This window comes from Zootoca vivipara, chromosome 10 (assembly GCF_965207765.1).
Source record: "Zootoca vivipara chromosome 10, rZooViv2.hap1.1, whole genome shotgun sequence".
NCBI classification, from domain to species: Eukaryota; Metazoa; Chordata; class Lepidosauria; order Squamata; family Lacertidae; genus Zootoca; species Zootoca vivipara.
In genome coordinates this window covers 54171011-54198599 of record NC_142593.1, presented here as the reverse complement: position 1 = coordinate 54198599, position 27589 = coordinate 54171011, and the positions used below count along the sequence as shown (strand labels likewise).

The 27589-nt window shown below is 42.2% G+C and overlaps 1 protein-coding gene across 8 annotated transcripts; it reads right to left on the bottom strand.

The window, feature by feature from the left end:
* Positions 1-304: 304 nt before the first annotated feature.
* PIAS2 (protein inhibitor of activated STAT 2) lies at positions 305-27162 on the bottom strand. 8 transcript variants are annotated; one of them, XM_035100420.3, is made up of 16 exons: positions 27036-27162; positions 21130-21275; positions 19621-19724; positions 13920-14394; positions 13435-13519; positions 12640-12690; positions 12453-12543; positions 10909-11043; positions 9681-9786; positions 8400-8473; positions 6728-6888; positions 5680-5813; positions 3758-3926; positions 2421-2560; positions 2115-2152; positions 305-1552 (listed from the first exon to the last, which is right to left on the bottom strand). In XM_035100420.3, exons 4-16 carry the CDS (start codon positions 14389-14391, stop codon positions 1361-1363), a joined length of 1848 nt encoding a protein of 615 aa, XP_034956311.1. In that variant the 5' UTR covers positions 14392-14394; positions 19621-19724; positions 21130-21275; positions 27036-27162; the 3' UTR covers positions 305-1360. The 8 variants fall into 8 exon arrangements, with proteins under 8 accessions (XP_034956311.1, XP_088508988.1, XP_088508990.1 ...); XM_088652862.1 differs by having other exon boundaries at positions 305-1549; XM_088652864.1 differs by having other exon boundaries at positions 305-1523.
* Between the last annotated feature and the right edge of the window lie 427 nt (positions 27163-27589).

The following is a 27589-nucleotide window of genomic DNA, read 5'->3' as shown; positions in this document are numbered from 1 at the left end:
CTCGGGTTGCGGCCCTCATCTTGCTTTACTGGCCGAGGGAGCCGGTGTACAACTTCTGGGTCATGTGGCCAGCATGGCTAAGCCACTTCTGGTGAACCAGAGCAGTGCACAGAAATGCCGGTCACCTTCCCGCTGGAGTGGTACCTATTTATCTACTTGCACATTGACAGGTTTTGTGTGTAGCCCCCTACAATTTCAGGATGTCCCAATGGGCGGAGTATAAATTAATAATAATAATCTGAACCAGGACTAGCTGCATCGAAGTATAAACCTACCCCCAGTACCCAAAGCATTCATTAGCCTCTTCAAATGGGAAAATTGCTTTTATTTATTTTTCCAAAGTAGAGATCTGAAATGCTATGTCATCTATGCAGTCAAGTAAATCATTCTCATAACTATTCTAAAGGGAATGAGGATCAATCTTCCTAGCAGCAACTTGACTTAATGTGGACTGGACAGTTGTAGAAACAGTTTCTACCTCATGATGGGCATAGATTCTTTCTGTGGCTACAAAATATGGCATAATACAAGCTGAATCAGCAGAGGCTTAGCACCACACGCAAATCTGAAGCACTGGCCATTTTGTAGGACTTGAAAAAGCAGAAAGTCTTTTCCTTCATCCACGGAGAACTGATAATCCTGTCCTGAAAGCTAATTGCTGGGTTTTGAATTCTTTGTTTTGTGAACATGGATTAAATTTCTGAAGCTGACCTTTGCATAGCATTCTTTCCCCCCACATTTCTGTGCCTTTTTCGCAGTCGTTAACTGAACATTCTCCAAGCAGCATGAGCTTCCAAAAAGGAAAAAATATATATCCAGATTTGGGAAGGAGATGGTGAAGCAACTGGAGAAGTAAAGAGGCAAACATACAGTTTATACACCTATTATTTTCACAAAAGTTTGTCCTCCACTGAAGAAATTGCCAGCTTCCTCTTGTCCTTACGTTTGTTATTCCAGAGAAATTAAGTGCTTTTTATTTTTAACAAAACTGTTCACATTATTGCTAAATGTAACGAGAAAATAAAATCAAAATATGAAATCTGCCCTGGAATCCACATAGTAAACCCACGTCTGTTTCTTTAGAGCAAACTTGAAGGGCTGGCATCCTCAAACTGAGCACATTCTTCCCAAACTGAGCAGGAAAAAACCCCCCAAAAATATAATCCTTCCAGTCAAGTTTCCCACCCTCTTTTTGTGGTACTGTCAATCCACATAGAGGGTTAAAAAATAAAAAAAAATCCAAAGCGTTTCCCTCCCCCCCGCTCCTTTCAAATAAATACCCCAAATAAGGTCCAAGTTGCGGATAGTCCAGGGATTTAGGCATGTGAATGGACAAACCCTGTGCAGATTTTGCCAGCTTTTAGTCCAGAGAGATGATGTCAGGAATGTTGCTCCCGCTGCTGCTGGTGATAACTGCCGTCTCGCTCCGGCCTGAGGAGCTAACGCGAGTGCTGCTCTCGTGGTGGCTGGTGGAGGTGATGATGTTGCTGGGGGTGGTGCTTGTTGGCAACGTCGAGGTGAGACTATCCAAAAACATAGGAGGACAGTACTGCTTGAAACAAACAATGGTGCAGATAAGGAAGAGAGACAAAACACACAGGGGGGAAAAAGTGCAAGCATCCAAGCTAGAGTAAGCAAAGTTAAGACAAGGTCAATTAATACGGTTTTGCAAGGCTCAAAAAGGGTAATTCTGAAATCTCTCTATGAGACAGGCATGCTAAGATTACAAGGAACCTGTCATCTCAGTACATCATTGGTTATTGGTAACCTAACCACAAACCATCAGCGTGCTTAATGGGCCTGCTTAAAAGGGGTGGGAGGGGAAAGGAAGGAGAAGCCAATGAAATTAAATGATGGAAGCATTCCTTCAAGAAATTATTCCCACTGCTTCAAGTTTTTAACCCACACCTCGTAGAGGATGTTAAAACAATCAGTCTCAAATCTTAGATGTGAATGCTACAGAGAACCATGGGAGAGCAGTCACAATAATTTTCAAAAATGCCCCATATCTAACTATCAGATAGCAGAAGTGCCCCCCTTCACTCATGTCTACATTATTCCAGTTTAAGCAACAACAAAAGCAAAAATAAATAATTTGTAATGCATATATTTACCTGTGGGTCAACTGGGATTAAAGAAAGAAAATCCAAACCTAGAATAAAAAACATTGCATTGAAAGAAGAGGCATCATGGAGAAATCTCAATGTTACATTGTGGTGCAAGGGTGAAGGATGACGAGAACTGGGAAAACCCAGGAATAACTTTATTTTACCTCTCCCTTCCTGCTCAAGAAGACATAAAAATGAGATGACATGATCCTCTCTCTTTACCCTTTATCCTCTCATCCTATGCTGATTTGATTCTTAAGTCATATCTGCCCCAACTGATATCAGAATCAAGTTCAGAAGAAGAAGCCTTACCAGGTAAATCTGATGAAATACTTGATATTGGTGGGTGATGGAATGGTACAGAGTAGTCCGTTAATGAGGGTGGAATAGCAGAAGGGTCCACTGTGCTCACTCCAGGCACTCGTACAGTAGACGGCTGATACATGAGCACCCTGTGGGTGAAACAGAAGGTGGAATGTCAGAAACAACCCAGCAGTCAGCAGGAAGGTAAGCTGTGCACAGCTGAGCCCTCTTAGACTCCGTCATCAGAATACACACAACCAGTGTGGGTCTTTATTGTAAGCATTTTCATTTTTGTCTCTTTGGATGCTCATCCTGCCAACATGGCCCAAGGCAGGCCAGCAGGACAATTCACAAAATGCATTCTTTAGAACTACAGTCAAAGAGGATTTTAAAAGCAGAATCCAACCACACAAGCACATAAAAAAACGTTACAGTACTTCAGAGCAAAGCTCCCAACACTGAACTGTGTAGACAGCAAAATCCACACCCACTCTGACATGCAGCCCTATAGGTCAATGCTGTCCTCAGTCAAAAAATGATTAACCACTTCTGTTCTGGCTGTGGGGAAGAGCAATCCAAAGAGGTCCTCCTGCACTGCAGGAAAAGACCAGACTGGCCAAAAGCAGCCAGCGCCAACTTTGTGTGCCAATAAGAGCACTCCTGATTCATCAGATTGGAAGCCTATGTATCCTGACACCCTGGTTCCCTCAGAGCAAAGCAGACTGGGAAACTAGGAGGCAGGTTCCCAATGGGAATTGGGAGGGGCCTTTCGAGTCCGTGCCCTGGCCAAATCTTGCTTCTAAAAACCTGCCTCCTATTGGACCATAGGGAGATCACTCAGTGCATAGATCAGCAGTTGGCAAACCCTAAGGGTGTTCTTGTTCTATGAAGGAATACAATCTACAGTGGCCAAAAACCAGTGTAATCCACACTGCTTGAAGAGGAAGAAAAGGTCAAGAATTCCTTTATGAACTACCTTACACACCATTTTGGACTCTGGAGCTAGAAGAGCACTTTGTAGAGAGAAAGAGTTCCTCTGAAACAGACTAAAGCAATAGCATTTCTCAATTCCTAAACCCAGGGTGGGATTTGATCTGCCTGCAGACAGACACTTCAAAAATGAATTTTGCTTGCCTTAACACAGCTAGCTGCGTTTGGGCATCTTTAATCAAACAAGAAATAATTAGAGAAGAGGCTTCCAAGTAAGCAGGGGTAGAGTGGAGAGAGATGGACTCAGCACATGTACAAGCAGAGAAGAGAAACCCAAACCCAAGCTGCCATGATGGGGAACTGATAGATAAACAAACCAGGACAGATAATATTATTCACATGAAAAATTAACCAACCCTTTGGTGGGACTTGCTTGTGTGTCGGACATATATATGCATTTCCTTTTGGGAGGCGCATCTTCCTCTTCATCAGATGAGCTCTCAATTGTGAGGTCAATGACGTCAACTTTCTTTTTGCTGACCTCACTGATTGGCATGGAGCAGGGCTTGCTGACCATGCTGGAACCTGGAAAGAAAAAGTGCAACCAATCAAAACGAAGGCTATAGGATCTCCTTGTCTTTTGAGGTGATGTGCACTTTTGGTGATAAGGTTGAAAGGAGTAAATTGCAAAGCAATTGTCTAAAGTGCAACAGGGGTGATGTTTACCCTCCTGCAAACACACACAGACACAGACACAGACACCTTGTGGCCAGACTGTTTGAACTGAGTGGCTACTCTGCTTTTCTCCATTAAAGGAATGACTACATTATTCGGCTGCAGGCTTGACTCACCATTTCTTCTGCAATGAGGCCAAGGGGGTGGGGGCATGAAGAATCCCAGATATAAAGTTTAAAGTTCCAGAAAAGTTTCAACCCTTCACTCTTGTCCTTTGCAGCCTATGGGTTCTTTTGTTTATTGATTCTTTCTCCAGACCTGCTCCTAACAAGAGCTGTTGAATCCAAGAACCTACATCCAGAAGTGGAGTAAACTGACTATTGTGGAATCCTTAAGATTTTTAAATATAGAATTCTGTCTCATGCCAGTGAGTGTGAATCAGGAGATTACCCTCAACTCACCTGAGTTAGAAAAGGAGGTTGAGAGAGACTCAGCATGGTTCATGCTGGGGCTCTGGGTGACTTTTTTCCACTGGGCTAGGGAGACTCCATGGAGGAAGAGGAGGACGGCGTGTGCCTCCCCTTTTTTGGGTGTACTTTCTTACTTTTACACAGCTGCTCAATTATAAACAATTATGGCTCTTTATTTCTCTCAAGGAACTGAGCATTGAGGATAAATGCAGAAAAAGGTGCAGAATTGCATCATTCTGACCAAATACGCACGGGTAGCATCCAGGACCCTGACGAGAGGCAGACATTTGGAACTATTCCCACGGCTGTACAGGAACTGTTAGGACAGTACCAATGACTCTCTGCAGCCACCTGGTGGCCTGTGAAAGGAATGTCATTTTTCCTTGGCATTTGACTGCAAACGGGCAGAGTCTTCCACTAGGGCAGACCAGAACTGGGATACTGCTCCGTTCTGCACCTGAGAAGCTGAAGGTCTGGACACATTGACAGGGACTTCCACCAGCAGTTTCCCTTGTTTGTTGAAGTTGGCAGTGGAGCTGAGTGGAGTTGCAGCTAAGCTGTGCTTTGCTGGGCCTCTAGAGGAGTTCCCTTTCTGACTTTGCAGGGCATGGAGGACAGATGCTTCAGAAGTGTAACTCTTCAGAAGCAGGGTTGTTTTGGAAGACTTTGTTCTACAGCACTTCCCTGTTGGTGCCATGAGAAGAAGGCATGAAGCAAGAGAGAAAACAAAAGTTTAGGTTTTTTTTGTGTCCCTATGTAGGGAGAAAGAAGCTCAGAAAAAGAAATCAAGAACAAGACCAGGGCTTTTTTTTCAGTCGGAACTCAGTTCCGGCACCTCTCAGGTGGGTGCCATTGCCACTATAAGAGAACTGAGGAGATGTTCATGCTGAGTTTTGGCACCTCTTTTTCTAGAAAAATAGCAGTGAGAAAGACTTAACAGATAAATAACATGATAAACAGATGAATGGAGATATGAAAGAATAGGCCAGGTAGGTATTTGTCCTCTGGAGAGACACATTTAAAAAATCATGCCCAGCTTCTGAGCCAGATAGTGAAGGAACTGGGAGGCCATTACTGCAAGGAGGCAAAAGTATCTGCTGCCTCTTCTGCAAATAGGAGTAAACAGTCAGCCTGGATAGGTTCTCACGTCAACTGGGACAGGGGTTTCATGACCTGAATTCAAAGTTACTTACTTTCTACCTTGGTGCACTGCGGGCTGACAACTTTCAGAGCCTCCTTCTTCGGCCTCATAGGGCACCAAGAACCATCCTCCTGGAATTTGATCTCATCTACATCTGAACATTCATTTAGAATTTCCATAAAGAGTCTGGAAAAGAGCATTAAACGTTACTAGTTTGTGTCTGTTCTGATGGTGTCTTTGAGTGATGGCTGCCTTAGAAAGAGAAGCTTCCCTTCCAAAAGGATGTCCTCCCAGCTCCACCCCAACCCAATGGCTCTTACCCATGTGAGCTACAGCTAACTAGCTGCTGTTGGGTCCTACCAGTATTCATTCTGGGACTGAGTTGTTGGTAATGAACCACAAATTGTTTTGACCCTGGCAAGGTATGAGGCTTCTACCCACGCAGGGTGAATTTTTGTGGAGAATAGGTTTGAGATATTAGATCAAAGGATTTTTACATTTGATATTGTTCAAAATGACTCAAAGTTAAAAATTTATAAATCAGATTAATACTTTACTTAAAGTCCCACATCAATCCTTGTGTTCCACAAGGTTCGATAAAGATTCTAACCATGAGACAACAGCTAATTCATCAGCCTTTGGAACCATTTGACAGGATTGGGATCCCCTGCGACTCACATTCATAAATGAACTTCGTGTCACCTCAATCATATAAATCCATTCACAGACCTCTGATGGGAGCCAACTACGTCTCAAGCCAGGTTTATAGCTCTAGAAGCTGGTTGGCAATTTAAAAGGTTATAACCCTTTTATCACATTAGATCTATATAGGCCAAATGGGTAATGCTGGTGATCGTTTAAGTTGTGGTTAAAGAGTAGAGTGTGTCATGGGCTACAAGTTCCAAGCTTCAAATGCAGGTTAGTTCCAATTCTTTATGGCTTTACCATAACCAAACACACGCCTCTGGGAAGACACAATGCTAGCTTACTTGCTAGGCAGCTCCTGCTGTTAATTCACTGAATGCAGCAAACTGCTTTTATAGTTCTAAGAGCACAGCTACTGCCACCTGAAAAAGCGAGATACCACCTCCTTGTCTTACCCGTCCAAGATGAGACTCTCGTATGCAGCTTTCTTGTCGCACACAGGACATATCCAGGTGGGTTTCTTTTCATTCATTTGTAGATAGAGAGCAGCATCAAAGCACTGCAGGTGGGTACAAGTAACGGCACGGCAGGGAATTGTTAGCCGCATTTTCCCCAGCTAGAGACCAGGTCACGTAGAAAGTGAAAAGCATCCAAGGTAGGGAGGCAGAGATGGAAGGAAAGGGTGGGGAGGTGAGAGAGCCATTGTTAGCGAATGGAATTGGGTGCATTTATGAAAAAGACAAAACCATACAATCCTTGCTTGTTTGTGAAAGTCTGGAGCCTTGATCTGCACATGCGTAGCAATCTAAAGTGTGGGTGGGCCTTCCTAGGTAAGGGGCAAACTCCTCATTGATCCACACACCCCCACCCCCAAATTACAGCCTCTCAGCCATCAGATTGCCTTCCATAACAGATCAGTCAAACTCATTGTAGGGCATGCTGAATCTTTCAACTTTCATATTCCAAAAATGAAGGGTGCTAAAAAGTTGTAAAGTAACTTGGAAATTAAGATATTTTGTTAAATTGATATAATTAGTTTTGCTTTGTAGGGAAAATATGGTGGTACGGTAAGTAAAATGTGTGTCAAACTGCACAGAAATCATTAAAAATGATTACCAAGTACTTGCAGTTATATTCTAATTATTATTAAGCATTACCTGACATTTTCAGAAGGGACAATTAAAAATTGTTGGTTTTTCCAAAAGCAGTTTATGTAATTCTTCATAAAATGTAGACTCACCAAGCTAAATACTGTCCAATCACAAAAATAGCAGATTTTAATTCCTCACACCCAAAAACCTATTTTAAGACCTCTCACTGAAGAAAAAATTAAGCTTCACCTCATAAAATGACACGCTCTAAGCAAGGAAGGAAGTTTTCGTGTTGCATAAAGTGCCACATACAAATGCCACTGAAAGCACAACATGTCGTGGACATGAGACTTGCACACTTCACAGATCCCATTAGAGATGTTATGTTAGTGGAGATGGTGATGGAAGTGTAGACATTTGGGCACCTTGATTCAGAATCTTTGCAGCTCTGTATGTGAATGGATCAAGCGGCTTTTCTTTGGGCTTAGGAGGGCTCCCACTAACAGTATGTGTGTATTTAGTGTTCAGGGAATTTATACACCACTTAATATATTAAAGTATCTCTAAGCTGTGTATAGCAAGCTCAAACAACAACAACAACTACTGCTGCTGCTTAAAAAAAACAACCAACACAGTAAAACCTTTAAAATTAAAATAAAACCAGTTCTACCAGACATCTTTAGAAGATGTAGTAACATCTTATCAGCTTTCTCTTTATAGTTTAGGGGGCTTTGAAATCCACACTAAAACCCAAATTCCACATAAATATGCAAACCATAGCAACTTGCCTATATTAGTACTGTAGTGACATACTTATTTGCAGAGTCTACCTCTTATTCTTTATTTTGTTCAGAAAAAATGTATAACCTCTGAACAGTTTACTTAAGACAATAATACTCAGATACAATCAGCAAATATTTAAAAATGTGACCAAGTTAGGAGTCTGGATAGCCTTGCTGAAATAAAAAGTGTTTTAATCAAAGCAAATAATTTCCCTGTAAGACATCATTCCAAGCTATTATCCAACTCTACTTACGGGACACATTAATGATACTCGCAGACTGGTAGTCGCAATTTCACTATCTGGGTCAGCGGTGAGTTTTTCTTTAACTATTATTTTTAAAAAGAAGGAGGGAAAGATTTAAAACAAATGCTTTAATATCTTGCTGGACTATAACTTTTAATGTGCAATTCTTGATTACTTAAAAGCTTGAGAGAATAATATACGGCCCAGCTATTTCAAGAATTTGTAATTTCAACATAAAATGATAATGGCACTGCCAAAATTTCAAAGCTGCACATTGGAACTTCTCCTACTGGTTTCCCATCCATGATACAATTGCTATATAAAATCTGTAAAATGAATGCATTTAGAGCAGTGGATTAGAACATGTTGCTGGGACTTTGCTCTCACACCAACCAGCTGCCTATGCAAATCTAAGTGCAAGGTGAAGAGGTGCCCCAGAGTTCTGAATGGCAGCCACCAGACTTAAGCAGCATGGGAGACATGATGTAAGACTCTCTTTACCAGCCCAGCTGGGTATTTGGAACAGCTCCAGAATCCTCTGCAACTGTGTATGCAGAAACAAAAATCTGCACTTCAACACCAGGCTCAGAAACTGTTGCAGGGTTTATTCTAGACCTAGCATATTCCCGAGATTTCAGTACGGCAATTTGTAAAAGTAGAATACGAAATAGTACTTTGCCCTTAATGTAATTTCAACAGGTTGATAGCAAAGTTAACTCCGTAAAACCAATCTAAATAAGCAAAGTATTTTTAAAAAATGGGATTTGGGTATATCACTGTTTTAAGGGGAGCTGATGCTACTTTGCAACTTTCTTTTGCATTTCAGCTATTAGTTATATACAAATAATCACAAATTGACATACATGGCTCTCCCACCTTATTTTATTCTCACGATAGCCCTGCAAGCAAGACAGGCAAAGCTGAGAGATAGTCACTCAGTAAGCTTTATGGCTACACAAGGATCTAAAGATGGGGCCTCCTGCACCCTACTCTGACACTCTAGCTACTGCCCCTTTCAGTATACATATTCATGGTTTGATAGTGTAAAATGCTTCAGGAAGTCAAAGTAACACTTTTGATTCCTATTAGATGTCAAAGCAGCCCTTCAAAAATAAAAAAAGTATTTTCTTCTGCACTATGGCACTAATACCCCAGTAGTAATCACACTTAGCCACATGGTCTGCCAAGAACCACCCTGATGAGGAGCCACCCAATTGTTTTTATTAGAAACCTACAGCCCAAGACAAACATGTAACCACAGGAAGAAAAACACAAGAATTATCTACTCACTTAGTGCCCGGGAATGATCAGGGTTTCGAATACCTTTCATTTTTAGCCTCTGTAGCAGCATGGCTGAAGTGAGTTGGCGTACAAGATACACAGACATTGAGTAATTCTACAGGAGAGGAAATGTGAAAGAATGAAAAGGTCTTTTTCATGGACAAATGATCTTCAGATAAAAGGTGGTATACAAATCATCATCAACAGCAAGCCTCTATTTACAGCAGACAGACACACAGAAGCAGATCATATTACGTTAAGAAAGAGAAAGAGTTTTGCATGAATTAGTTATTTATTGCTATTACAATTTATTATCCGCCCTTCACCTTAAGGTCCCAGGGCAAGTTACAACAATTAACTATTGAAACACAATATTAAAACATTATTACACAATATTAAAAACTGTTTAAAACAATCTAAAATTACAGAAATAAGGTGGGTCCTAAAATATACCTCTCAAATGCCAAAAGCTAGGATAAAGAGGTGCATCTTCAGCATTCACTGAAAGAAGTATAACGAGAGTGCCAGATGCACCACTATGGGAAGGGAGTTCCTCAATTTAGGAGCTGCCACAGAGGTGCCACAAAGCTTCTGTGGGTGAAGGAGCACCCAAGAGGGTCTGTAGGCAAGGAGGCGGTCTTACAGGCATTGTGGTCCTAAGTCACTTGGGGTGTTAAACGCTAACGTGAGCACCTTGAGTTGGGCCCAGAAACAACCAGCACAGTGGTTTTAAATCAGTTTAGATAAGATCAGAAGGTAACCCCAGCCTTATCTTGCCACTGCATTCTGGACAACAGACGTTTCCAAGTCATCTTCAAGGGCAGCGGTACTTAGAGCACTTTATAATAACTCTATAATAACTCAATCTGGAAGTTACCAAAGCAGGGAATACAGCGGCCAAGTCATCTCTGTCCAGCAGGCATCTGAGGGTGTCAGAGCAATGCACTCTAGGCCAGATGACAAAAGCCAATTCACCACTAGGCAAAGCTCTGCTGGGCAGCTACTTGCAGACGCAGCGATGGTGGAGAAGTAAGCTTTCTTCTTCACCACCATGTGGTAGGCACAATGGTGCAGCCTCACCCACATTTGGACCTGTGCTCTAGCCGCCAACCCTCCTGTTTCATTGCACGTAGGTCACTAGAAACCCAAGGCAAGGATGTACACTTTTCATTCAGAACAATTCTACATATTTTTTTTACATGAAGTCATTCTGCAAGACAGAAAGATTTTAATTTACCTTTCCAATTTCAGATGCCCAGGAAATAGAAATCTGATTTGGCACTGCAGAAGATAGCCTGACTAGAGATGTAATATTCAAGGGGCGCCCAGGCCTCTTTTGCTCAATTCCATTTTTGGGTGGTGGAGCATATCCCTAAAAAACAGAGACACAAAAATCATTTTTCCATTTATATATATTTTCTCTTTGAAGACTGCTCAAAAAGCTGCAATTTCTAGTAAGTTAGAGCATATGCAAGCTAAAATTAAACACTAAAGTCCCATTGATTTCAATGGAAGTTAAAACATTTGCCAAGCATCCATTTCTTTCCATTGAACCTTACAGCACAATCCTATACATGTTTATTCAGAAGTAAGCCTCAATGGGTTCAGTGGGTCTTATTCCCAAATGCGCATACAGTGGTACCTTGGGTTACAAACGCTTCAGGTTGCAAACTCCGCTAACCCAGAAATAGTACCGTACCTCAGGTTAAAAACTTTGCTTCAGGATGAGAACAGAAATCGTGCTCTGGCGGCAGCAGGAGGCCCCATTAGCTAAAGTAGAGCTTCAGGTTAAGAACAGTTTCAGGTTAAGAACGGACCTCTGGAACGAATTAAGTTCTTAACCAGAGGTACCACTGCATAGGATTGCGGCCTTAGTAACTTAAGTTTGAGGGAGGGAAGAAAAGACCGCATCACTTTTTTATGAAAGAAGTTCCCTAAGAAAGTTAGTTAGTTTACTTGAAGCTTTGCTTTGGGAAATCAAACTTGGCTATAGCACTATACCAGTAACTAAGTCAGAGAAGGAATTTAGGGGAAATTCCAAGCTGTGAATAAAGGATTTCCAAATCTACTTTGTGAATAATGCACACTGATGCAGCATCAACCAAGTTTTGTAACTGTATTTGTTCTCAGATCCAAATACTAGTTATTTAGTTCCATAACTTTCATTCTAGACACATTTACCGGTAGAGATGTGTGGCAGAAGGTACCAGTATTTGCATTGAACCAAAGGTGAACTGTTCTGGAAGCTTTGCTAGCGCCATATTGGTAGTCAAGATAACCCCACAATTCATTGGTAGTTGTTACAGCAATGAGCTCATATATGTTTATATTCACTTGCTTTGATATAGGCTAATTGGCTAGCTTTGATGTTACCCTTATCTGTGGGGCCTGGGGTGCTGGGCTCTAAGCCCAGGAAAGGGCAGCTATCAGTAAGGTTTGGGTACTTGCCACCTATGCCCTCAGCTAATAAGGTTAAATGATGTATGCTTTCTTTGTTGCATAAAGAATGTATACATCTCCTTGCTGCGGAGTCTGTCATGTGTCTGCAAAAGCTATGAGAACTGGCACACTGCTTTGATGTAAGTCTACACCTTCTTTAATAAAGCACTTGAAGAGATCACTCTGGTGTTTTTAACATCCTTTGGTATCCCTGCACCCAACCCCTCCCACGAGCCCTCCTTTCAGCCAGTGGATCAGGACAGTATAGCACCCATTGGGCTGGCAAGTCAGGATTACAAGAAGTTTAAAACAGATGTGCCATCAAAAATTTCAACAGCTTACCGGCAATGGAAATAGCTTTCCATTTACTTTTATGCACAAGCTACTAGGGTAGTTATCTTCTTGGGGGCAGCTGGTTTCTGCCAGGCATAACCTGTTTGCAGAAAAGAATATTGTTGAATGGCAGCACAATAAAATGTACTCCATTGAAAGAGGCATTTATACATTTATGTAAATAAGTTGAAGTCACCTCAGCTGAACTTGCACAGTGTAATCCCTTCTGCCTCCTGGCAAAAAGTCCCTGTCACAACAAAAGCAGAAATTACTTAAACAAGTCTAAGGTTGCTTTATCGCTTAACAAGTCAACTCCTCATACAAAGGTTACCTTCCTAATCCTGATTTGTAACTCGACCTTGCTTTCATGAGTGTAAGTATATGCAAGCACAGTGAGAGTCCACTATTGATACAGATATACGGAGAGATACACACAGATACACATACTGTACACATAAAACACTATGGACAGCAAAAGATCAAGTGTATCCATTTCCCATAGACGGCAACAAGTGAAACTCTGCGAACAAATGGCTAGCTTTCATAGTTGCAGAGATAAACCTACAGGAGGGCTGTCAAATATTCTCTGAGACATCAGAGGAACAGCCACCGAATTCATCAGCACTTCCAAAGTGTCATCTTTGCTAGGTCCATTTACTGTATTTGTGGGGGTGACAGGCTGAAGCCTCAATACTGTATATTTACGCATCATGAATTAGCACTCACCATATTCATAAAAATTACATGCACCTGAACTTACAAGTTAGCAGCTGTCATAAGTTTATCTTATTTCCAATAGGGTTCTCATTTCTGAACATTCTGCCCACTCTCACTGTTACCTTGGAAAAATGTGTTCATTCTACAAGATTAACTGAGATACTACAATTTTGCTAGGAAATAGTTTTCAGGATTCCAAGAGGTCTGGAATTCTGCCAAAGAAAATTAACCAAATCTGGGATGAGGAAGTTCAGGTTAGACGTTCTGCTGTTACCTGGAAATGCAGATTTCTCTGACTTGCTGTGGTGTTAAAGCAAAGATAAAGAACTTCTCCTGGAACCTCTGAATACTGCTCTGTACTGCAGAGGAACACAGAAAAGTTTAGCTTTAATTCACTGAGAAACTCCAGAGTCTACAGAAGACAGTACAGAAACGGGTGTCTTATAACTTTCCCAATTTCACAAAAACATGACTTTTAAGTAATAGAACTGTGTAGCTTTCAGGTCTTTCGGATTAAGTGCATAAATCATACTTCTGCATTTAGATGCATTTAAAAGTTCACCTAGTGCTATCAGTTCCCCAAGCAGCTATACTCCGTACATTTCAGCAGCTTGGCAAGCTAATAACTTTACTGTCATCTCCAATAAGGCCAGCGGTAGTGTCTTGAGTGTTAGCATGCTGTATTTTCTGAGGTAGGTGCACCCCAGCTGCAGACAGTTAAATGATCTGCATTGCTCACAGATGAAAAATCCCACTTACCTAAGCTTGTAGGTTTGATTAGAACATCTAGTACATCATAAAAGGGAAGGCTCTTCAGCTGAACATCAGGATGCACAGGTGGAATTGGAGGTGATGGCTGCTGCATCTCAAAGTGTGGCTTTGTGTCCTGGAGCAGCACTGAACTAAGAGGTGAGGATGGGGATTGAGGAGTGACTGATGTAGATGGTATTGGGTGCAGACCAGCAACAGCTAAATCAGGTTCCACGGGAGATGAGCTACTGTCCAAATTGAAGACTGAAGGCTTTAAAGAGGACAAGTCAGAAAGACCTTCTATTGTTCTGGGATATCGTCGCCTGTAGAGTTCTCGGATCTTTATCTGAACTGCTGGGCTGCAGCCATTCTTCAGCAAGTGCAATGCCCTCATTAGGAGGTCATGTTTGCGTCCACTTTTATTACGTCCTGCAAAGCCCAACAGCACTTGTAGTTCAGAGACCCGAAAACTTGATACCATATTCTAAGGGGGAAACAGACAAACAGTGTATCAGACAAGAACTGAGAGCACTGAACATACAGGTATGAACATGTAAAATGAAAAAGGAGTTGTAAATTGCACTTTAGAGGCTCTTTAGATACTATACTGTATCATATATCATACATGGAGACAGCAACAGCAAAGCCTTCATGATTTAGTCTCTTTTACAGGAAACGTGACGGCCACATTGTGGAAACATTACCAAAAAAACAAAAACAAAGCATGAGCCACCGCATGTTAACTGTGCTTTGAATGAAATCTACAACCACAAGGACAGAATTAAAGGGTGTCTCATATACAGGGTCAACTTCCAAAAAGTTGCAGGAAAGCACGTCAGATCAGTTTTCTGAACATGGAAGTTCTATCTAAGCTAGTTAAGATGGTAGGCCTTATTTCCGCTGGTCCATCACAACCATCTAAACCGTTTCTACATGTAAGCAAAGTTCAAATAGCAAAAGCAAATGACGAGACATTTGTGGTGGCTGCCCCACTGATGTAGAACTTCCTTCCCTAAAAGATCCATCAAAGTCTAACCTCTAAATGCCTTCTGGAAGCACTCAATGACTTTCCTATTCTAGCCTGCTTTTAACAGCTGGTCTTAAGCAGATATGATGTCTATACTAAATCTAAGCATGATTATGTGAAAATATCACATATTCTTCTCTATCCACCTCTGCTGTCTCCTTGTGTGTGTTTCAATATCAATCTCCTTGGGACAGTCAAATGTCTTTCCATTATTTGAGAAGTACCATGCACATGGATGGGACTACATTAATAAATATTAATAATATTTATCTGGGTTATCTCTTTTCAAAATCTGTTGCCTTCCTTAAACAAGTGAGAACAGTGCAGAAGATGAAACAAATGGTTTGATAAAGCTTCTCATTTTTCCTTTATGCTGAAAATTGTTTATTTCCATCTATCAACCAAGATGTGAAACTCTCAAGTAAAGCTCTTTGCACTTTCAGTGTTTAAAACAAGCTAAGTCAGAATCAACACGTTTTAGTTCTGTAGCCAACATGTTTAGACAGTATTACCAGCTGCCCACATTATAACTGCTGCAATAATCACAGGTATCATTACAGTCACAAAACAATACTGTAGTTTGCTTCTGATCATTTTTACTCTCGCCTCAGTCGCAAAGCACAAGAAATACAGACACAAACATATTGGCAACGCCAGCCAGAACCAGTGCTGCACACATAAAGGAATTTTATTATTTATACAGCACCAATGTAGATAATGTTTTAACATAAGCAGAAGACACTTACCATCTCACAAGTTTGAACAGTGGATGAGAAAACAGACTTGGGGATTTAAGAAAAGAAAGCAGCGGGAAATGAGTTAAGTTGTAGTTTATTACCAATAAAAAGCTGTCTGTGTGAACTCCTAGAGAAGGGGCAAAGCTTGCCCTAGTGAACCAGAGAGAACTCGGGGCATAATGTAAATTAAACCAGTAGCAGAAGTCAATGGAAGAACACTAATATTTTTCTAGTGCTTTCAAGTGTTCAGAATACTTCACATAGAAAAAAATCCAGCAAGGCAATTCACTATTATTATTCCCCATAGTCTATGGATACACATACTGGTATGTCTTAAGAGTGGCTTACCTAAGGCCACCTCTCGATTATGTCATGGCAGAACAGAGATTCAAACCAAGGACAGTAGCACAGTAGCACAGTATCTGGTTTGTAGCACAGTATCTTATCCACTATGCTACTGGTCTTTAACTGGTGGATTGGGACCCACTACTGGGCTGAGGCCTGATCCAAAGTGAGTAATGACAGCAATGCTACCACCATACAAATACATGAGGGGAAATAAATGGGTCCCCAAATACACTGTTGGGTTAAAGATGGGTACCTCGGTCTGAAATAGTTGACCACTCCTGCACTATACCACATCAGCTCTCATGTATATGGGGTAGTTGGAGGAAGTGAGCATAATTCTTTGCTTTCCTTGGCGGATCATTTCTATGCACGAACGCAACTGTAAGGGGGTGGGCTTACAGGGAGCAGCGACCCCCCATCAAATCCAGCTTCTCTGACAGCTCGGACAGCAATAGGAGGACAGGAGAAAGGAAGCAGGAAGTGAGCGGAAGGGACCAGGGCTCAGACAGTATACAAGAGCCCTTCCTGCAGCCTGGGATATCAGCAAGGAAAAAGAGGCCAGTAGAAAGTTCAAGCGGGGAAACAGCAGAGGAGCGTCCTTTCAAATTCACCCCAGAACTGAGGAGATCAGCGGCTCGCAAACGCAGGAGGAGGGGATTTGGGGTCCCCAAACTACTCTGCTGGGGGAGGAGCCAAAAAGCGCCATTGGGAGAATCTGATAGCAATGAGTAGACATGTTTTCCTGAAGCTCTTGCTTTGTAAATAGCTTGCTTAATAAAAGCACTAAAGACAAGATGGTTTGGAGTGTCATTGCTTGAGGGTAGTCAGCAACCTCCGCGACAGCAACACTTAAAAAACAATAATAATTACATACTCATTTCTGTACAGCAGGAAACATTAAGAATGTATGCTTCCTAAACAGTTGTAGTTTAAGACAAATTTCCCCATTCCAACTTCTCCAGTTCAACACAGGCAGATGAAAATGGTAGTTCAGTTTTTGTGTACTGTATTGTTCTTATAGTCATTCCGTTCCCACAGATGCTTGCAGTGCTTTATTTTATTCTATGCAAAAAGTTTTAAAAGCAAGAGACATTGGCTTGCTATGGCAGTTTTCAGAATTGACAGAGGTTTTGAAGTTACAGTATATTGTAGAATTAAGCAAATGTGCAACATCTAATGAAACAAAGATTTAACAATAGCTGCGCAGGTTGCTTAGCATCAAGAGGAAGCACTATTGCTTTCTACATACAACAATGTAAAAACAGAAGATTCTGAACATTACTACAACTTGCAATGAATATGTTGGGCTTTTGCACAAGCATTAATAGCTTGCATAATTAAGCGTCACTTTGCTTCCAAATGGAAAATCTTGTCCAAGAGTTCCTGATCATCATAATAATACTGAGGACTAAACACTCCATCAGGATTTCTATATTTTGAGTTGGTTACATGCTGACCTGTCTTGGTCATCACAGGATGACTGGCAGTCATAGCAGCAGTTCCACATGACAATCTGGTGTCATGTAGGTGTCATGTTACGGTAATTAATGAGCTGGCATGGCCAGTTTGCTTGAAAAAGAGATACAGTACTCCTAATTTCCATTTGTAGCAACATCTACCAGGCATGGGAAGCCAGGAAACATCTGAGGACTGATGGATGGCTCTTAATCCTTTCCTTTGAGGCATGGTTAGCAACTTCTCTTTTTCTCAAACTGAAAACAAGCTTCTTTGCTCGGGCATCTGTAGGATGTTAGCTGTTGACCCCAGGTAGTAAGAAATAATGGCCTTACAGTTTGAACAGGTTGTTTCAGCTGCTCTCATTTTATATTGTTCTGATAATGGATATGATTTTAAAACTGGGTTATTCTACCCCACGCAAGGATTGCATGTGATAACAGGTGGGCACTATTTTTTAAAAAATTAGACACCTTTACTCTCTCCAACAGCTCCCTGCATTTGCCACCCGAGTCAGAAACTGAGACATCTGAAGTAGCCCACCAATAAGTACCAACCTCTGCGGAACTTATTTCCGGACCAATAGATTCAATTCAGAGTGGCAACTGGAAAATCAGAGAACTTAAACCTTTGCCCCACTCTAATAATTCTTCTGTATTTCATTGTACTTCAAATATATTAGCCACCTCAAGTATTTTAGTTGGTAAGCAAGGTGAAAATGCTTCAAAATAAATGAACAAACCCCATGTTTGGGGATTCTCAATCTACTCCAAGCAAGCCTTCAAAAGAACTTGGTACTCTTAAGGAGAATGGAACTTTGGAATCACATCGCACCCTCGTGTCCTGCTTGTACAGGAAGAGTGGTAAGAGAACACAGGACTCTTATCCTTCCAAATTCATCCCATTTGCATCAGAAGACTCAAAGTGAGATTATATTCTGACTACCCATCACATTATATTCTATTACTACCCAGTAATAGGCACTTTTAAAAAAAGTTTATACAACTATTATGTACTCATTCCATAGTATATTATGTACATTTGCATTGTTTTTGTTTTAGAAACAAGCCATGATCCATTAAATGTTGCATTTTGTTTTTAATATTAATTAAAAACTCTTGAGAGTCCCATGGACTGCAAGAAGATCAAACCTATCTATTCTGAAGGAAATCAGCCCTGAGTGCTCACTGGAAGGACAGATCGTGAAGCTGAGGCACCAATACTTTGGCCACCTCATGAGAAGAGAAGACTCCCTGGAAAAGACCCTGATGTTGGGAAAGATAGAGGGCACAAGGAGAAGGGGACGACAGAGGACGAGATGGTTGGACAGTGTTCTCAAAGCTACCAACATGAGTTTGATCAAACTGTGGGAGGCAGTGGAAGACAGGAGTGCCTGGCGTGCTATGGTCCATGGGGTCACGAAGAGTCGGACACGACTAAACAACAACATCATTAATTAAATACTTGGTTAAGGTGGTTCTAAACAAGAGGGATCTGTTTACTTTAGTGTAATCCACAGGGTGAACTTGTCAACTTCATACTGTAGGAATGCCATGTTCAGTAACCTCAATTATCCAAGAATTTCCCTTCCTTTTAATATTTTATACTCTACTTGTTTCTTTCTGGCCTGCTCGGTTGTTTTAGCCTTTTAGTTTTAAGTAGTCACTTCATACAAATGATGTAACCAAGGGACATTTAAAATGAGGACAGACTTCATGGGATAATTTAAGAATGTAAATGGTGCTTTAAACTATCCTCTTCTATAAAGATTTCAAATTCATTTCTAAAATTTGTATTCAGTTCACATCAAGCTAGTTTTATTACTGAAATAATACTACAGTGGTACATCGCGTTAAGAACTTAATTCATTCTGGAGGTTCGTTCTTAACACGAAACTGTTCTTAACCTGAGGTACCACTTTAGCAAATGGGGACTCCCGCTACTGCTGCGCCGCAGCCACACGATTTCTGTTCTCATCCTGAAGCAAAGTTCTTAACCTGAGGTACTATTTCTGGGTTTGCGGAGTCTGTAACCTGAAGCGTCTGTAACCCGAGGTACCACTGTATTAAGGTTCTAGCTCTGTGTGTGCATTTTTATTTTTAGAATAACGTTGTGTGCTTTTCATAATTTGGGGTATTCTTACTTGTAAGTTAGAAGCTGCCGAGATAGCTTTCTGTTTTTTCTTAGCTATATATCTTGTTCATCTTAAAGGGTGATGTTTTCTTAAAGGGGTCACCATGTTTGTGTCTGTAAAAGAAAAAATAGTAGGAAGACATAGTAGCATGGAGAATGGCTACGGAGGTTTGCTATTTGAGGCTTTTATTCCAATGTTTACCAAACATTTTGGTAAAACAAAATTGAAAAGGATGGGGTCAAGACTAGGAAGGCAAACTCAAGATGAGCAGGGGCTGGTTATGTGATCAGTCAAAAAAAGAATGAGTTTGATTGGTCCAATATCATAGTGCTCAATAACTGGAAAACAAATGACATTTTGAATTACAGTTAGCCTGCAATTTATGCAGGGGTTATGTTCTGGGGATAGCACCTAAAGCTAAAATTGTGTAGTCAAAACACATTGGGTGCAATGGTGGGTGGGATTGCAAATTTTCTCCCCCTGGATGCCTGTCCCATTTTTGATTTTTTTAAAAAAATTCTTGCCAAGTTCGTAAAGCTGAATGTGCATGTTAAAAGTGCATAAGTTGCAAACGTACTGTACTATAATTTCAGTGTTTTAAGTATAGAAAGGGGAACACCAAAGGCTAGGCTGTTCTCCATTTTTGCCCTGTAACTTAAACATGATACTGAACTGTCCCTCTATACCAGGCATAGGCAAACTTGGCCCTCCAGATGTTTTGGGACTACAATTCCCATCATCCCTGACCACTGGTCCTGTTAGCTAGGGATCTTGGGAGTTGTAGTCCCAAAACATCTGGAGGGCTGAGTTTGACTATGCCTGCTCTATACTTTAATATCTCTGTATCTGTATTAAAATTCAGAGAAGAATATTTTCTTCCTCTAAACACATTCCAACTTATTACAGGAGATGTACACAGCAGACTATCAAATTATGTTTGGTGTAGTTGTCACTTGCTATCCCGACAAAGACTTATGTTCCCAATTCCTGAAAACAGAGCATAAGACAAGTAGAAAAATGTCCTACTTCTTCCACTGGCTATAGTCATTCTCTGCTACATGGAATCCTGACAACAAATGGTCAACCTAGAACTCCTCGCGATCCAAATGTGGCTAAATAAACAAGGATGCACACAAGTTCCATGCAGTCCCCTTGCTCCTGCATCATTTCAGACTAGGAAGATGAAGTTAACCACAGCTTCCAGTTGTGTGCAAACCAGGGACTAAATAGTATCTAAATAGATAGAAAAGCAAGACTTAACCCATGGCTTAAACCAGCATGTAGTCATGAGAACACAAGTCAATTCAGGGACATTGATGGAAGCAGAGAAGGCAAGGGCAGCAGAAACATGTGTATCAGCTGTTGATTTTGGAGGGTGACAAGATAACAGGGACCTGCGTAACATGTAAGGCTCAAGCAAATGGGTGGCTTTTTGGCTCTTCCTGTTCCTGAACAGTTTCAAGACGGTCATTCAAAAAATCTTTGACCCTTTAAGAATTGGTCTCCACGGTTACTTGCCTGGCTTTTGGCTTCCAATCCATTTTTTCCCTTTTCTGCTGCGCCTTTAAAGTTGTAAACCTGCAGGCAGGGACTGTCTTGTTTAGTAAAGCTCTTGCCTCAGATGCCCTGGGAACCATTTTAGTTGAAGGGCAAGGAAGAAATGCCTTTTAAGGAAGATTTGGAAATTTTACATGCTATGCTACACTTATCGCATACGTGTTATATACATTCCATATTATAGTTCTTTCAGTTGCAGAACACTTAATAGAAAAATAAAATGAAGCATTACTAAAAATAAACTTGAAGTAGGCATTGCAGAAAGACACTAGTTTGCAAGAGGTAAATATTAAGTCCAAACAGAAGTTATGCGTATGGAAAGCTGCGAGTGTGCCCACATCATCAGTACTAGTGTTAGAAATTCAGGTACAACACATTAAACTGCTTCAAGGAAAATATTTCAGATCCTTCTCCAAGTGACATTTTGCTTTCCTCATATTTATTTACGCAACTGCTCCCCAGCAAAAGCACTCTGGGTAGCTCGGGTGGTGTAGTAGTTGAGTGTCAGACTAGGACCTTGGAGATTGGGTTCAAATCCCCCCTAAGTCCTGAAGCTCACTGGGTGACCTTGGCCCAGTCACAACCTCTTAACCTACCTCACAGGGTTGTTGTAGGGATTAACTGAGGCGGGGAGTGAACTATATATTCTTTGGAGGAAAAGCTGGGAGAGAAATTCAATAAATAAGCTCTTCTGCCACCATAAGACCTGGCAGGCCGCTGCTGCTGTTGCCACTGCCACAAGGTCTTGCAGGCCACCACTACTGCCACCACCATGACAAGGCCTCGCAGGCTGCCACTGCTTCTGCTGCCACGGCCCACAGCTGTGGCGAGGCTTCGCAGACTGCTGATCATTGTGCTACTGCTGCCAGGCTGCTGCTGCTTCTGCCACCTAGCAGGCCTACTGGCAGTCCAGCTAGGTTGGCAGGAGCAGGGACCGAACAACGGGAGCTCATTCCATCGCGGGGAATCGAACTGCCAACCTTCTGATCGGCAAGCCCTAGGCTCTGTGGTTTAACCCACAGCACCAACCGCATCCCTTTCAGTAGCCAAGGCCAAAACCAAGTCTCATTTGAATACATTTTGGCTTGCCTGCTGATGAAAGTGACCATGAGGTGATTGACAATATCATCATTTATCAGTTTTAGACCCTTAATAGTAGCAGTTGCCAGGATATTGTCCTGTTCGCCTCTACGTGGTTACTTCTTTATTTCAGATAGTGATATATTGATATATCACGATGTTTAGCTGGTGATCTACTGAGATATTGAAAACCAGTTATCGCCCAGCTCTAGCCTGAAAATAAAAGGCATCTTCCTAGTACAAAGATTAAATCCCTCAAGATTAAAAAGAAATAGAGCTCAGAATCAAGTCCTTGAGTGAAGATAATTCAGCATTACGCACACAGTACAATGTCATTAATGCAAGCTCCTGTGGGAAACAAGGAATGCTCAGATAACCACAAGACTGTTTTCAGGGACACGTTTGTACAGATGCACAGTTTTGGATAGCAAACATTAACCACTTATCTCCAACAGGAGTTTGTATTCTCCCCTTATGCAACAACAAAAAAATTGGGCACATGTTGCTACACAGTGGTTCCCAGCAACACTGTTATTAGCAGCTGTAACCTGCAGGTGCATCAGTACAAATATGCTGACTATTCTGCAAGAGATGTTATCTTTTATCTTAAAACATGTACAAAGTGCGCACAGAATACATAATTTGCTTCAATATACAGTGGTACCAGGGTTTAAATACACAATTGGTTCCGAAAGTCTGTACTTAACCTGAAGCGTACTTAACCTGAAGCAAACTTTCCCATTTAAAGTAATGGAAAGTGGATTAATCTGTTCCAGATGGGTCCGCGGAGTACTCAACCTGAAGCATACTTAACCCGAGGTATGAGTGTAATTGGTTCCGGAAGTCCGTACTTAACCTGAAACGTACTTAACCTGAAGCGAACTTTCCCACTGAAAATAATGGAAAGTGGATTAATCCGTTCCAGACAGGTCCGCGGAGTACTTAAACTGAAAATATTCAAACCAAGGCATACTTAAACCGAGGTATGACTGTACTTAAACTGAAAGTACTCAAACCGAAGCGTACTTAAACCAAGGTATGACTGTACAAGAGGGTGAATCTGAAAATGTCTGCAATCTGAGAACATCATTCTGCAGCCCAGCCTTCTTTTGACCTCCACCAGCCAAAAATAATTGAGTTATTTATATGATCGGTTACTGCTGAATAGGTAAAAAAATCAGCTTAATTTACAGAGGAGGCGGCAAGGTATTTCCCCAATGTAAGGAGTTGTTGTTAGTATATCCCACCTTCTTCCCTGATAGGAACTCAAGGCGTCTTACAGCTAAAATAGAAACAAGCTAAACACAAAAAATGAATCATTTAAAACAATTAAACATTTTTATATAATACATATATTAAAATATACAGAATATCACAGGAAGGGAGGTACTTCAACAAAATACTATCAAGTGGAGTGCTAATCAGTAACTATGAAGAGGCAAACACTAGCAATTAAGTGCAGAATATATCACCTCCTTCCTTGCTTCTAAGAACTTCTGCTGTTAAAATAAGCTGGTGCTGACATAGTTGACACAATCAACAGAATAAATCTGAATCAATGAAATGTTTTGCATATTTAAAGCTCTGTGGGACACATATTTCAGCAGGGGAAGAAATCACTTGATAGAATTTTCAGACAAAAAATAAAAGCAATGGCACATATGGGCAGAATTGTATTGTATTTATAACCTTTACATTCTTCTTGAAGTTTCTTAGATTACCCTAATCTTAAACTTTCCAAAAACTATACCTCAAATACTAAAGTTTCACCAGGTATATCTTAGGAAACTTTAAAGACAGACAACGAAATTATCAAGGGCAGGGAAACTATCTGATGCAAGAACACAGTCTTTCAAATCACTTTATGCTTCTTTCTCCCCCCCCCAATGCCCCACATATATATACAAATTCAGTGCAAACTATTTTTTATTCAACACGTTTTTAAAAAATATGCCAAAATACGTATTTATAATAACAGTTTCTCCAATTCAGTCTACTCCAGCTCAAGAAACAAATCCAGATAAAATTTATTCAGTCATACAGGATGTGGTATAAGATCCAAAATACATTTTAATGAGGTTTAACTCATGATCTTGCCACAATCCATGTGTTATTTTGTCCCTCAAACTCCTAACTATAGGTAATCAATTGCCTGTTTTGGACGACATCATAATACTTCTTAAGGAGCCGGGTCAAAGTCTGGGGGTTACTCCTGGATCCATCTCCGTCACTTAGCAGACCAGGTAACCTGAGTTGCTAGAACTGCCTTCTACCAGCTTCAGGTGATGAAGACAGCTATGGCTGCTTCTGGACCAGGACAGCCTGATCGTTGCCATCCATGTGCTGATAAGCTCCAGACTGGACTGCTGCAGTGTACTCTATGTGGACTGGCCCCCAGGTTGCTCAACTGTTCCCTGGGGCAGAATATTACCATCATTTTATGTCATTGCTGAAAGCACTGGCTGACGGTTAGCTACCAGGCTGGTGTACAAGTCCTATACAGTTTGTGATCAACATACTTAAAAGATCACCTCACTTCTTATATACCCAACCAGTAATTTGCTCTGCAGGAGAGGGACTCTTCAAGATACCATCTCATCAGGAGGCCCATTCTGTACAGTGTCAGAATAGAACCTTTAGTATGGTGGCACATCCATTTGGAACTCCCTCCCATTATCTACTTTCTTTGCTGTCTTCTCATTGCCTATTGAGTAACTTACACTTCCAATACAGTGGTACCTCGGTTTACAAACACGATTGGTTCCGGAAGTCTGTACCTAACCTGAAGCGTACTTAACCTGAAGCGAACTATCCCATTGAAAGTAATGGAAAGTGGATTAATCCGTTCCAGATGGTCCGTGGAGTACTCAACCTGAAGCGTACTTAACCCGAGGTATGAGTGTAATTGGTTCCGGAAGTGCGTACTTAACCTGAAGCGAACTTTCTCATTGAAAGTAATGGAAAGTGGATTAATCTGTTCCAGACAGGAGTACCTAAACTGAAAAATACTCAAACCAAGACGTACTTAAACCGAGGTATGACTGTAAATCTTTTGAATATTTTTTTTCTCCCAGTTGTATCTGTATTGGATTGAATATACATGTATATTTTTATTGTTAAATTGCTTCTGGGTGTTTTATGGGAACCTATTCATATTTTTAGAAATAAATGAATAATATAAATAACAACAAATTACTGAAGAAGGCTTTCTGATTTGTTGAGAAAAATAATTTGTGGTCATGGGTCCCCAAAATATAAACAGACACAACAGCCCAATGCTATACAGTATATTTTTAGTTAGATGTAAGTCCTTATGAAGTAATGATGCTTTCACACTAATAAATATAATAGCTTAGTAGCTGAAGACTTGCATGGGATCTGGTGCTGTCTGCAGAGCCAATTTTTGTAGGAAAACAAAAGCAGACAAGAAATATTTGGAAAGGGTGGGAAATGGATGAATGGGAGGGTGGCACAGGGGGGGGGGGGAGAAAGCAGAAAGTGCAGTGGTTTAGAGTGGTTGCAACAGATCTTGAGCTTGGCTCAAGTGGTTGCCAAACCTAGAAGGAATTGAAAGGGTGAATGGACATTTAAGAAAAAGAAAAGGCAACAGAGTAGAGAATTAAAGAGGGATGTCCATATAATAGTCTGACCCTGAAATGTGGGATTAAAAAAGATCCACCTACATGAAATGTCAGGGTGAGGAAGAATAGTATTCACAGGAGAAAAGGAACAGCTTTACAAGGGCAAAATTCAAGGATAAGAACAAGCAGATCTGAGAGGGTGCAGAAAGAGGCACTGCAAACCCTGTCACATGAAAAAAGAAGAAAAGCAGCGGGAGAGGAGCTACATTCAAAGGAGCTGGGAAGGAGGAGAGATGCAAAGATGGACGGGGCTGTGATTTCGGCGATAGGGCGCCAACCAAACATTGGAGGGAGAGAGAGAGAGAGACAGAGAGAGAGAGAGAGAGAGAGAGATGCCGAATGGAAGGGTGGAAGAGAGAAACATGAAACCACATGAGCGATCAGGGGGAAACCACGAGTGGCTTCGAGACCCAAAGGCGCGCTTTGTTGTGCCCAGAGATGGTGGTTGTCTGCGAGTGAAGCATGCGAACCCCGCTCATCACAGGATGCTCTCTTGAGTCGGGGTCGTTCGCAGAGGAGACAAAGAGGCTTAAGCCAGAGGGAGGATTAGAGAGGGGTGCGCTTTGAAATAAAATGGGGAAAACAAGGCAGATCGTTAAAAAAGGACTTTTGGGGGGGGAGGGGAAGCCATCTAGGTTACAAAAACTGGGGCGGGGGGGGGAGAAACAGAAGTGAAACCGGATTCCGGGGGGGAGGCGCGAGCCTCCCGCAAGCCCCTTCACTCCGAAGTATGCTTTCATCAGCCCGGCGGGACTCCGCTCTCCATGGCCGGCGGCGGAGGCGACCAACAACAGCTGCCCTTTCACGCCGCGAGTTGCGAGCCGTTAACCGTCCGCTGAGGCGGCTGGAGGCGCCTCTTCGCGGGTCGGCTAACGGGGACGCCGCTACCACGGCATGGAAATGGCACGGGGAAAGGGAGGCCATCGCGGGCTTGCCGGGCGAAGGGCCACCTCCCGCGTGGGGAAGGGGAGGGAGAGAGGCGGTCCCGGGGGACGGAGGGATGATCCTTGCCGGCCGGGAGGGCGGAGGGAAGGGCGGCCTAAGCTGTTCAAGGACCGGGAAGTGTCGAACGGGAGGGGTCCCGAGAGAAGGGCCGCGGAGAGCGCGCCGTCAACCCCGCCGCTGCCGCCATCGGTTTCTCCTCACCCTCAGCTCCTCGAAATCCGCCATTTTCTACCCGCCGCCTGGCTCAGCCTCGGTCGCTGCCGCCGCCACCATCCTGCACGCTCCGAGCGGCCCCCGCCTCCTCCTCCTCCTCCTCCTCCAGCGGCACGACGGCCGGCGCGTGACGTGAGAGGCGGAGCCCGGCGGGGCCACGCCCCCCTGCTGTGATGGTTGGGGAAGGGGCGAGGTTCCGAGGAGGAACTGCGGTGCGTGAGGACAAGAGTTATTACACAATCTGGCGCTGTTTTCCCGCCCGTTTCGCCGAGTCCACTTTCCTGCGTGTAGGGGGGGGGGAGGCGCAAGGCCCGTCCTTAAACCCCTTTGATACTACAGTAGTTGGGAAAACCCTCCGAGTAAAAGCCCCGCTCGAAGCACGTCCTCGCAAAGGCTTCTGGGCGCTGTAGTTCACCCCCTCACGGGTGGGCTTCCCTCACGGCAGCAAAACTCGTCTACAGCGTCCAAAATTATTAACGTCGTCGTTGTTATCAAGGGTGCCAACGGGAATAAAATATTTGGGGGCGGGGTCAGATAACCCA

Coding starts and splice junctions, on each gene's coding strand:
- PIAS2 (XM_035100417.3), bottom strand. CDS start 27,059: ATGGCGGATTTCGAGGAGCTGAGG. Junction 14,395..27,035: donor CGGATTTCGAGGAGCTGAGG/GTGAGGAGAAAC, acceptor TTTCCCCCTTAG/AATATGGTATCAAGTTTTCG. Junction 6,889..8,399: donor GAGTATCATTAATGTGTCCC/GTAAGTAGAGTT, acceptor CCTGGTCTCTAG/CTGGGGAAAATGCGGCTAAC.